Here is a 13550-nt window from a genome sequence, read left to right as displayed (position 1 = left end):
AAGTAGAAATGTCCTAAAGCTATCAAAATCTTAATTCCAAATAGTAAAATAGGCTAAAAGAATACCTTGTCTAGATCAAATCTCTGCACGTAGGCTAGAAGATAATTATAATCATATTATATTAAGTAAACAATCAACATTAGGAACTCTAAAATAATTGAATTACCTACTTAATAATAGATTATTTAACTAGGAAGACTCAACCATACAGGAAATCGTGGGAGTGAGTGACCTTGATGGGGAGTCCTTGAAGACCCTATCCTAGCCCCAAAAGTGGATATACCATCCCTTTTGGCCCCATGTGGCCCATGCCATCCATATGGGGTGGCCTACCTAGTGATATGCCTCCCGACCTTATCCTCTCATCAAATCATCCTCCTAATACCTTTGCGATTGGCCTTCTTGCATTTGTGAACCATGGTGGAGAACAGGGGAGAGATTGCAGAGAGTGCCCCTGAAACCATCTCTTCCTAGACCCAAAAACCGTACCCTTTGTACTCCTTTGACCTCTATGGGCTCATCTTGTCCCACTTTGAGGTGGCGTATCTAGAAGAGTGTCCATACACCGTACCCTTCTCACAATACTCTCACACTTCTCTTCACCATGTTTAGAAATGTTATAATAAATATTTCCATTCGCTATAATATTAATGAATTATTGTTAACTGTATTAGGTAATGTTTTAACAATATTATATTCCTTAACAGTATTATGTTATATTATCATTTATGTAGTGAATGTTATTAGTATTGATAGTGTTTTAATGTTATCATGTAATATCTCTTGCCAATTCTGACCTCAAACTGCCAATTTAAGTCTCAAGGAATATTGTCAAACACTTTGCCAACAATCTGGTCTTGATGCTGATTGTTTGCTTGTTTTTTTTTTTTGGTTTTTGAATGTGATTTGATATGCTGATATAGCTTGAAAATATATTTAAGATGACCGGAAATAGATTGCAGCTACTAAATGAACTTGAAGTGCAAGCATATGATTGAGAATGATGATGCATATGCAGCTACAACACTAAGGCAATTCTACAAGCATTTACCAAGCATCCTAAGACTACAATATTCATCTACAACAAAGGGACATTATTACAAACACTTGGCATGCATATTCAAGACTGAAATCTTCGTCAACAACAATGGATAATTTGTCAAACAGTTAAAATGCGACCTTTAATCTTTTTATTATCTCTTTAAAGCCTTTGCAATACCAAAGCATACCCAGAATTTAGAAGATAACAAGATTACCAAAATTCTGGAAATGAAACAGCAGAGTAGATGACTTATAAACCATTCGATCTACTATACTTATTAATGTTTACACCTGAATAATGTAGCAGAAGAAGACTCCCACATGCCAATGTAAAAGTAGGCACAAATAAGCATTAAATGTATTCAATAAATATTTATCTTCAAACTTGTGATCTGCCAAGAATAAACTTCAAAACCCGTTGTGAAACAATTGATATTTTCTCCAATAAAGCTCAAATGTACTGTAGCGCGACACTGTTCATTCCACTGTAGCAGCTGGCACAAATTTTGATATGCAAATGATTAACTCTTTAATATTCTGGTCTTCAATGAAACCCTTATAATTTTCTGAACTTCTTCACCAATAAAGCACAAACGTGACCTCTAAATAAAGCCACCAGTACTTGGACAATCGAAGAGAGGCTACGTTCTCCAAGATTGAGTTTACATTTAAACCCTAGGTTTCTTCTTCAAAGCCAAAGCTTCTCCAGAAAAGACAAATGTTGAATGATTCAAGAATGAATGAAATGAAATTCAAATCCCCTTTTATAATGTTTAATTTGCATTTGTCTTCATCTCCTTCAATTTACTTTAATTTCATTTCTTTTTTCCCTCCTTTTGGTGCACAATATTAAAATATAAAGTATACTTTATTAAACAGTTATATCTCCCCTTTAAATAACACTTTATCACTTATTATAAAGTATACTTTTAAAACATTTAAATCTCTCTTTTAAATAAAGTCCACTTAATTTATCAATGATATGCACTTAATAATTAATTATTATTAAATTATAACTTTAATAAGAATTATAACATTATAACTCCATCATTAATCATTATTTCTCAATTCCGACTGAACCTGGGAGTTAACCATTGTATCCATTGTGCATCCAACTGCCTTACTATAAATAGTAAATCCCTCAAAACGGAACCACAAACCTCTGAATAGCCTAGCCTCAAAATATGCCCACAACCTAGAGAGGTAAACATTGACAATGGCCATCTAAAGAGTTCTAAAACTCCCAAACTGGACCCTCTAATCCACCATACTAGCCTACGAGGGTCAAAATAATAGGCTAATCCCTCGAACTCTGATGCTCACAAAAATTGGGACATTACATATCAGCTTTGTCTTGTATTAACAATATTAGATTCATATTAATCACCCTCTATATCGTTTCATCATGAAGTTATCAGAAATACATCCAGATTACTTTTACATTCTTATGTCTTATATAAACTTAAAAATGATTGTTAATGAATGTTATATTAGTTTCTTTATATTATATCATTAACATTTGTATTAGGCTGAGAACAGTCCCTATTATAACATTGATGAATGCTGTATTTTAAACAGTAAATAAATATAGAACAGTTTTTAACGTATTTCCTTATTTCCTTACCCGATACCTTGGCTGTGTAATGTCCCCTACTTGGAAGCACCGATGGTTGTGGATTTGATTGCCAGTGCTACTACTCGACCTTTTTAGCGAGCACTGTGCTATATTCATCAACTTCTGATATCCTTTTTTCATATTATCCTCCTTTTCTATCTTAGATCTTCTATCATATATACGTTGACGACTTAATGAAGGGAGGTATCCCTTGGAAAGTAGTTGTCCTCTCAGCAAGGACGTGTCTCTTCACATTTGATCTATTCATAACCAATTGTTATCTTCTCTAATTGTTATGTTGATGATTTTCTAACCAATGTTGGCACTGAGGTCTCTTTAACGATTTACATGCTGATCCGATTAGCTTTTCCAGACAATCATGAAGGACGAGACAATGTTAAAAGTAATTGCTAAGGCCAGGAGAATAAGCCACAGCTTCTCAGATTTTATATTTGATCATTGTCGTCTTGAATCTATTAATCGACCCTTAATAGAATTGTTGTTTTAGTGCACTGAATCTTAACAACTGTAATAAAAGCTGTGATTTGCTTGTTATGCAAGATGATTGCCACTTAATAATAATAAGACCGCTGTTCAATAAATTCATGAGATTAAGACTAATGCTTAATAAATAATGCGATTGCTTTCTTCCTTCACTGTTAGTCTTGGTCTGATTAGAAATGCAGAAAATTGTGAAGTCTTAAAATAAGACAATTTTCTTTGTATAGGTGTTTCTTAACTTACTGAGTATTGGTGTCATGGCGAGGACGTGACAAACCTCTATTAATTTAGTATGAAAATGGGCAAGTTCAGGAGGGAAACATCAAAATTTGTTTTAACTTGAAATTATTGTTAATTTTGATTGGTCAATAATGTCTAGACTAAATCCAAGTTAATTACAGATTGAAAGCTAAATTAACCTTCCTTCAACATGACCAATAAGATTGTGAAGATGATCTTACATTGCTTATGTTTGATTTCCCCCAAAACGTTCCATCTGCAATCTGCATTTTTTAGTTCCAGTGTTCTCCATTTTTTTCTAGAATCCATTCAGTATGGTCACTTGCTATGTAAAATGTAATAGATACAACGTGCATCAGTGGAATTTCTTTTCTTTTCCTTTTATTGATAATTCTGTGGGTTACAGGGGAAAAAGGGAGTATGGATAAAAGTTCCAATCACACATGCCAAACTTGTTCCTGCTGCAATTGAGGTGAGAGTTTGTATATTTTTTTAAAAAACTCCTGATTGATGATGCATATTTTTTTTAAGTTTTATTCTATTAGAATATCTTGGTTTATGCAAAGTGGTAAGAAAGTGATAAGGTTGAATAAATTTTTATAGTGAAAACCTTGGGTTGTTGGACCAGACATCAAGCGTTTCCCTAATTGCTATAGTTCACAACCACTCAATATAATTTATATTAATCAACAACTTAATATTTTTGTTCTTTTGTGCACAGAAATTGATTGCAGACAAATAACAATAATTGCTTTATTCCATGGTAGTCTTTGATACAATCAAGTAAAATATGTAGGACCATGCACAAATTAGACTGCCTTCCTTGACTATGAGAATATTATTTAAAGTGTTTGATGGTTACTAATCAGACTACAACTGTTAGCAGCCACTTACAACGGTATCTTAATAACTACCCAAAGTTGACAAGTAATTAACTAAATAGTTGAAATAAAATAAGAAGCTCAAAATAACACTAATTAGTACTACATCATCCACCTATAAAAAGAAGTCAGATTCCTAGTCGAAAAGTAAAGAACAAAATGAGACATCGTGTAATGTGAAGGGAACTTTTCCATATTTTTGGTGGCACTAAAAAAGAGGAATGCCATCCTACTTGCTGATTTTTCTTTTGTTCAGCCAGAACAGTTTTAGTAAAAAGGAATGTTTGCTGAGAAAAAGGGAAACTTGTTGATTTCACGATGTTGAATGTGTGTAGTGTTGTCTTAATTTTTGAATTTTCAAAATGGACAACCCCTACAAATTTTTACTCAAAATTCGTAGTTTTCTTCTCTAAGGAATGTTTTACGAAGTTTAAAACTCGTATTGGTTTATGTCTAACCATTAGTGGGTGTGTTTGTCATCTCAGTCCAAGTTGTTGTCGCCCTTTGCTTTCGTTTTCCTCGCCTTTTGTTCAAAATCAGGTTTTGAGTCCCTCTCTGCAAGTAGGGACATTTTATTCAATTTGAAAGTCAACTAACTTTACTTGTAATCAGGTCTTAGAAACTCGATTACAAGTTAGCTTGTTTTTATAAAGTATATTTTACTTGCAATCGGGTTTCTAGGACCAGATTACAAGTTCACTTTATAAAAAAATGAAATGAAGTTTTATTGCTTGTATTGAGTATTCCAAAACCTGATTTGCTTCTCCTTTTCTTTTTCGTTTTTGGCCTCTTTTGATCCCGCATTAAAGGAGGCATTTCATTTTTTTCACCGGTCATTGGGTTAGAGAAGGATTGTTTTTCCTCAAGCGTCTATATGAGCCTTGTTAGGATAACCGGTGAACAATTGAGAGGGGGGGGGGGGTGAATCAGTTGTTAACAGATTATAACTTTTAATCCACAATACAACCTCAAACAAATCAAGTACCGGTAAAGCACATACAGATGCCGTAGGAACAAATACCGATAAACAATACAATTTAACAATTAACCAAATAATCAATGTAAAGCAACCATACCACATAACACCATGATTTGTACGTGGAAAACCCGGAAAGGGAAAAACCACGGTGGGAAGCCTACCCACAGTCAGATGATACTTCTGTAGAAAGTATTTGTTACAATGAGGGGCCTGCACTTTCACGAAGGCACACTGCCTAGAGCGTACTGCTCATTACAAAAGAGTCTCATTGACTACAGAGAGGCTACAACCATCTCAAGATAAATGGACAACAATCCAATAGAGTGAACTGCCAGAAATAGCATCTACCATGCCTGATTACAGTCCCGGTTAAGCTCAATGCCGGAGGACTAAATCCTCTTCTGAATCCAATTCGATCACCAATGATCGACCAACTCCTCTTCCTAAATGATGTTACAATATTTGCACATTACATTCCTTGACCATGACCTTTCCAATGACCATGATACATTACAAAGAGTTTCTACCTCTTATTTATACAAACCCTAAGGCCTAAACCGATTAGGTCGGCCACCTAAAAGATATTACAATAAGATCATTACATAATTCCTTATTACAATGATATGCCATGTCGGCTTAAGACCAAAACAATAATAAAAAATCCATAAATCATCTTGAAACATCCTGATAACGTGTAGAGTACATGTTAGCATGATACTGGTCCATAACCTAGATAGGTATCGGACCTATTCTGGGTCCACCACGCCAAAGAAATGTCTTCAAGCAGTTGAAGCACGATCAAAGAACATCTTCAGCATCCTGAAATCGATGAAGAAGCTGCACCAACACCAATTATGCATCCTGTCACGATTCCTCAATGAAAGCTTTGTTGTAAGCCTTAAACCAATGTCGGTAAGGGTTTACTAGAGTGTATGATAGCATCCGATTACCAAGCCAATACCAATTGACCAAAACATGCTCATGGAGCATATAACACATGAAATCAAACATACTTCACTGATCCAAACATGCCGGAAGTGTCCAATAGATAATCTCTTCTGCCAGTAACACTAGATCTTCTACCGGTAGCCAAAACCTGTCTGTCGGTAACCAATCATAACAGCTAGTGTTGACATCAATGCAACACATAATCAATTCATCAATAATGCCAACAAGCCTTTGTATTGAGTGTTGAAGCTTCATTTAGTCCCTTTCTTTGGAGCCACATTTGAGATTTGGGCAAGCTTTTTCACTTCTTTTTGGAAGTTCATCTCAAGGTAAGCGTTTTTGTCTCCATTTCTTTGTTTGTTTCTGTTTTTGGTTTGTTCCAAGCTCTTGTTTGTGCAAGCCCTTGTTTCTTCCTCCATCACATTTTTCTTTTGATTTTTGAATGCATTAACTTTGGGGTTTTGGAACCTGGTGGCGTATTCTTTGTTCTTGTTCCCTTGTCATGCGATCGTGTTTCACTTGCAATTAGGTTCTAGAAACCCGACTACAAGTATGCAAGTGTTATCTTTCTTTTGCAAGTTGTCATTACTTGCAATCGGGTCTCTAGAACCCGATTGCAAGTCCTATCATATTGCATTATACTTGCAATCGGGTTTTAGAGACTCGATTGCAAGCATGTTACCCTATCACCTACATTCATGTTTCCCTTGCACTTGCAATCGGGCTTGCAAAACCCGATTGCAAGCCAATATTGTATGAACATTTTATATGTTTCACTTGCAATCGAGTCTTGGAACCCCGATTGCAAGCTAATAGCCTCCTTAGCAATCATCTTCACTTGCATTCAGGTCTTCAGGGTTCGATTGCAGGTGCAAGCATCTTCATTCCTTTCGTTCTTCCCAATTTTTGTTCCACAAATTCCATATTCCAGGTTAACTATGTTCCATTTGCACTTGCATTCCACCTCCAAAGATCTGAAATTTGCCTTTTGTCTCCATATGTGTCTTGTTCATAACATGTCATACAAGCTAGTCCACTCATTTTTCCCTTCTCCGTGATAAAATATCATGATAGGTCAAGATTTGGGCATTGTTTTACAAACTCTTTCCTCTAAAGAAGGTATCATGGCTTCTCCAATAGCTTGTGATGATGTCTTAACTCTTTGGGGTTTTCATCGCAGCATTTCAGATACCTGTTCAATGATAGAGGAACCAACATCCCCTTCAAACAAGAGGATGAAGTTCAAATATGACAAATACCAAAATGAGATTTCTTTTTCTCAGGTGAGTTCTTCTGTTGATGAAATCAAAGATACATAGATTGGGCATGTTGATATGTCCGAGTTCCTTGAGAGGGCAAAAAAGTCAACATATCATGGAATGCAATTGCTTCTGAGCAGTCATATTCACTTGGTTTCCTTGGAACCAGAGTTTGTCCTTGCTTGTGCTGCTCATTTTGATAAGGAGTCTAGGACAATCAAGGATGATGATGGCAATGTTGTCATCAGACTAAATGCCAAAACCATTGACAAAATCTTTAAGGTTCCTGCTGCACCAATGTATGCGGACGTCACCATGAAGAGTGCTCTTGATCACTATAATCTAGAAAAAGGGAGATTGCATAAGGCACATTAATTCCAAGTGGCTTAAAACACCCAAAATCTGCTTGTCTCGATGGCCCAAGTTGTACCGTTTTGATTTCAATGAAGAAATCAGTGACATGATCACATTCTTGAGTAGGATAATGGGGTTGAAGCAATCTAATGTGTTTGAGGTCTAGATGTATAAATACATCGTGGTTATGAGGAAGGCTCAGTTACATATTTCTGGGGCGAAGTGATCAATCTATGCGAGCAACTCTCACAAGTTCCAACCACTCTCACATTCTACATGAATACCTACTTGGTATACATAGTAGCATCACTAAGACAATTTCCAGGTCTTTCTACCAAGAGTGGCAGGTCACTGATACTAGTGTGGAAATACTATGATCAACTCACCTTGAGACCTAGCAGGGTTCATTACAAGAGGGTGCAGTATGCTTTCTTTGGTCATTTCATGTTTCTGTTTGATAAGACACTTAAAAACAAAAGTGTCTAAGGAAGCTTGGAAAAAGGTGAATGAATACGGATGCCTATTCCTCCAATTCCTGACTTTCACTTACATGAGAGTTGGTTGTTTTGAAGGTCATCCAAATATGCTTCCAAGATATCCCACTGATAGGATCATTCTGATGGAATTGGGGAGACAACTGATGGTAGTTCATGCATACCGGTTAGCTTAGCATAAGTCAGGAGTTAATATATCTTCACATTTCCACTGCAGATTGGCAAATACTCCTTGACAACTTCAGCAAGAGCCAAAGCAATGGAAACAGAGCTTCAGGAGGTTAAGTTGAAGAAGTTCAAGGCTAGGAAGGATTTTGACTACCGAGGTATGAAAGATAGAATCAAAAGGGCCTTCACTCATGTGCATCACATCGAGGATATTTGGGTCAATCTTTGTATAGAGGAAGACATTAGGCAGATGGACTATAGCAGGCTCACCTTGGAACAAATTGTAGATCTGAATCTAACTAAGATTCGGAAAGGCATGGTAGATGACATAAAAATACTTGATTCAGAGTATACAGAGCAAAGGGTTACGAAGGCTCCTCTTCCATCTATATAGTGGTTGCAAAAATAATCCACCTCAATCTTTGATAGATTTCAATCTATCCTTGCTAATACCGGTGCTTGGTTGAAGAGCAATGACCTTAAAACAATAAAGATTAAGGTTGGAGCAGAGGATGATTCAGTAGGACCCGTTGGGTGTAAGTCTGAAATAAGAGCCAAGACCAAAGAAGGTGCTTCTTCTAGTACGAGAATCAAGCTTAGAGTCAGTAGAGCTTTAGTTATTCCTCCAGAAGAAGTATCTTTGAAAGGGAAAGAGAAGCATCAAGTGCAAATCCAAGTTATTGATCTTGAGGATGAACAACAAGAGGAGAATACCCTAGAATCTCCCACTACTTTGAACGCAGACTCCCCTCACACGACCATTCACCAAATTGGATGTCCCTATGTCTCCAATAGACACAGTTGTTTATTCTTTTTCTATGATTCATGTTTTTCCTGTTGTGCCAAGTGTTTCGGCTTGCACTGTTGTTTCATCATCAGCTGCAGAGTTACCTATGGATACCTCACATGACAACTTGGAGAATGTTTTTGATGTAAATCCTTCATATGCCAACTTATCAATTATGTCACTTCCTGAGATTGACACCTCTGCTATGAGCTTCGATAGGTTCATAATTGAAGCCTGTCATGATATGTCATCCGAGCAAACACTTCTTGTTGTTGAAACCGAAGCCTCCCCTAGAATAACAACTACAATATAGACTGAACTTGTTTCTACCCAAACTATAGTTGTTGGTACTGAGACAAGCTCATTAGATTTGCCACCATGGTTGAACTCAATCACTCCTAAGAGGAAGAAGTAGGAAATTTCTCCTGATGTGTTAAGATGAAGTATGCAGAGGTGGTAGAACCTCTTACTAAGCAACAAGGGGAAATGCAGCTATCTGACTACAGGTTCACGAGAGTGGAGCTAGGAAAATAGACACATGCTGGAGTGATGCATGATGCTCAAGACTCAACAGCCTCATTGGTTTAGAGTTATGACGAGCTCTTAGCAGAGAAGGATAAACTGAAGGAGGAGAATGCACAACTCATTTCAGTGATCCAAAAGATCACTAAATCTTCGGAAAAGGTGGATCCCTTGACTTCTTCCACTTCCAAAGAATCCATCAAACAAGTTGAAAGCGCTGTGCAAAAGGAAAAAGCTATTGATTTTTGGGTAGATCAACTGGCAGTTCGAAGCACTCAAGTTGTAAAGAAAGCTCTATAGGTGTTGATCAATGTGAGAATAGAAAAGATGAAGCTAAGCCAAACTTTTGAAGCTTTTAATCAAAGTCTGGAATCTATGGAAAAGGATTTGAAAATTTGGCATGGGATGGATCAAGTGAAGTTAGAGATCTTGTGCAACAACACTGTGATACCAACTAGAGAAAGGTACATTGAATTTGAAGAGCTCATGATCAATAAGTCATTGGTTATCAAGGACTTGATTAAAGATGTGGAAGCTGCTCTAGAAATGAGTACTAAAATGGAGCAGGATGTAATTTCTAGTTTTGAGAAAATGTCCTGCAAGATGGTAAGTCTAGATGAAGAGTTGCTTCTTGAAAATTTGATACTCACTGAGTTGGTGTCAAGGCTTCACCAGGAGCCTAAATCTAAACAGTTTATAGTGGCTTCAATCAATAAACTTGTGAATTACCAAACCTTTCTTGATAAGATGCAAACTGTTCTTGAGGAACATCTAGTAGCAACAATAAGATATTTTGATGTCATCATCAAAATTGTTGTTGTTGGAAGAAATACAACGAGTGTGGATCTTGATGAATTGCAGTAGTCAATTTGCAAATTCCAAGCTTTCATGGCCAAAAATAGGGAGTGATGGGAAATGTCTCTTGACACTTAAATCATGTTTTTGTTTTGTTGTAGTATGTAATTTTTCTTTGACAAATTACATGTGATATCAAAATTTGTAATTGCAAGTAATCACATTACTTGTATTCTTGTAACTTGTAATTACATGTAAACAAATTACAAGTTGAAAGACAATAGGACTGCAATTGGAATAAGCCATAGTTAGTTATGGAATAAGTCTTAGTTAGTTGGACTTCTCCCACTTTTTGCAATATGGATCTTTTTTGGCAAGCAAGAAAAACTCTATAGAAATTTATAGCGATAAAAACTGTGTTTTATATTTGTAACTTTGACTCTCAAGCAATATAAGGACAACATTTGAGTTTTCAGACTTTGTGTTGATACTTTGTTCATATACTCATTGTATTTCTATGTTACAGTAATATATATTTCTGCATATGCCATATACTTAGATTCTAGTAAGGTTGTTGGAAAGAGCTTTAATCCGATTTCTTGTTGACTTTGTGCTGCAAATATTGAGGGTTAAATTAGCATAGTTAAGTGTTCATGATAGGAAGAAGCTACAAGACTTTGTGCTTGTAATTATTCTTTTCTGAAGCAGTTTAGAAGTGCATTGTATTGATAGACTTTGAGCTGCTATATGTTGTGCTTTGTTACCATACAAATCATCTTAGAAGGTTGATTGGATAGTAGAAGAGTTGAAGATTTTGAGCTTTTGTTTCTATTTTCCTATCCCGGGGAAGCGACGAAAGACTTTGTGCTTTTATGGAAACTTTGCTTCTTATTGTATAAGCATTTTTGTAATTGTTGACATTTCTTGAATGTTTCTAAATTTATTATTCTAAGTCGTAGTTCTTTTCTGAAAAAAGAGAAAATAATATCATCTTTTTGAAAAGGAGAAAAGGATGTTGTCTCACCCAAGTTAAATTAGTGTTTATAGGTTGTAGTTAATTTGTAACAATTAGAAAAAGTAGGAAAGGGAGAGCCTTCCCTTAAAATTAGGAGAGTTTTAAACTCACACGCTGTAGCTAAAACCATAATGAAGAAGTTGAGAAAGTACAACTTCTAAGATCCCAAGAGCATCTGTATGCAAGAATACCTGTCACAAGAGAAGATTGCAGACAACACAAAAAAGGCTTTGAAAGAGAGATTATCATTCAGAGAGGGAATGAATAATAAAGTTACAATACAATCCTTATGACAGGAGTATGAGAAACCCTAAAGATGTGCAACCCTAAAGAGATAAAGAGTATTTAATAATTAGAATAATTATTAAATATCTACAATATTATTAAAGGCTTAAGTTTAGCTTAAGCGTAGAGTATAATAGACTAATAATTAAACAAATAATTATTAGCTAATACAAGATAACTCTAACACCCCCCCTTAAGATGAACTTAGGGAGTAGCTAAAAACTAAATGCAGGAAAGCAAAAATGCAACTACAAGAAGAAGGCAAAAGAAAATTTGGGTCCCGGCAACAAAGCTTGATGAGGTACCCAATCACAATCAAATCTCTATGAAACGAAGAAATAGAGAAAACCACATGGGAAAAAACTCTACACCAAAAAGAGATGGGAAAAAGCATGAAGGAAGGAAGGCCTCAATGAGACCCCCCTAGGACAACTTCCTTCACCCCAAGTATAGAGCGCAACTGAAGATAGCGCGAAGATGCAAAAGGTTTAGTGAAGATATCAGCAACCTGCTCCTCTGTAGGAATGTACTCCAAGATGAGAAAGCCATCCTGAATCAATTGTCGGATGAAGTGCATGTGAAGCTCAATGTGTTTAGACCTCTAGTGCTCCACTGGGTTGCAGGAAAGGTGAATGGCACCCTGATTGTCACACCAAAGAATAGTGGGACTATCAGGAGGGAACCCAAACTCAGTCATCAACTGTCGAAGCCATAAAACCTTTTGACTAGCTAACACCGCTGCTTGGTACTTAGCCTCTGTAGATGATAATGCAATAGCAGACTGCTTCTTGCAAGACCACGTGATAGGACCAGAACCAAGGCAAAAAACATAGCCAGAAGTAGACTTCCGATCTTGAGCATCACCAACCCAATTTGAGTCAGTGAAGCCAACAATGTGAGGGGATCCTGAAGTATAGTGAATGCCAAACTGTGTAGTGCCCCAAATGTACCTCAAAATACGTTTGGCTGCTTGCCAATGGCTCTCATGAGGATCATGGGAGAACCGAGAGACGACCAACCACAAAAGAAAGATCCGGGCGGGTATGGGTCAGGTACAACAAACTGCCAACCAACTGCCTATATAAGGTAGAATCCACAGAAGGTGTAGAACAAGTGGTAGACAAAACAACACCTGACTGAAATGGTGTGGGTGCAAGCTTGCAAGTAAGCATGTCAAATCTGTGAAGCATATCAAGAGCATACTTTTGCTGAAGTATGAAAATCCCATCGGAAGAATGAATAATTTGTAGGCCCAAAAAATAGTGCAGAAGGCCAAGATCTGTCATCTCAAATTGCTCCATCAAGGCTCGCTGAATATCCTGAATCAAGGAGGATGAGCTACCGGTAATGATAAGATCATCAACATAGAGCACAAGAATAACTATATCATCCCCCTGTTGCTGAATGTAGATTGTAGGATCGGAATAACGACGTGTAAAGAGTGTGGAAAGCAAGAAAGAGTCCATCTTCTCATACTAGGCCCGAGGAGCCTGTTTGAGACCATATAATGAACGTCGAAGTTTGCAAACCAAAGAGGAATCCTGCACAAATTCCTGAGTCTGCTCCATATAGATCTCCTCACGAAGGTCTCCATGCAAGAAAGCACTCTTCACATCCATCTAAAAAACTGCCCATCCCCGTGAAGCTGCCAGAGAAAGTACAAAGC

General features: G+C 36.7%; 1 protein-coding gene across 1 annotated transcript in view; it reads left to right on the top strand.

Moving 5' to 3' along the window:
* The window catches only part of LOC131029903 (nudix hydrolase 10), a 172139-nt gene that overhangs the window by 122495 nt on the left and 36094 nt on the right, over nucleotides 1-13550 (top strand). Inside the window, exon 4 of the mRNA XM_057960574.2 lies at nucleotides 3804-3869. Within this exon, the coding sequence (XP_057816557.1) occupies nucleotides 3804-3869 (66 nt within the window). The remainder of the gene's footprint in view (nucleotides 1-3803; nucleotides 3870-13550) is intronic.

The sequence above is a fragment of the Cryptomeria japonica genome, chromosome 3 (genome assembly GCF_030272615.1).
Source record: "Cryptomeria japonica chromosome 3, Sugi_1.0, whole genome shotgun sequence".
NCBI lineage: Eukaryota > Viridiplantae > Streptophyta > Pinopsida > Cupressales > Cupressaceae > Cryptomeria > Cryptomeria japonica.
This window is presented reverse-complemented; position numbering and strand designations above follow the sequence as displayed.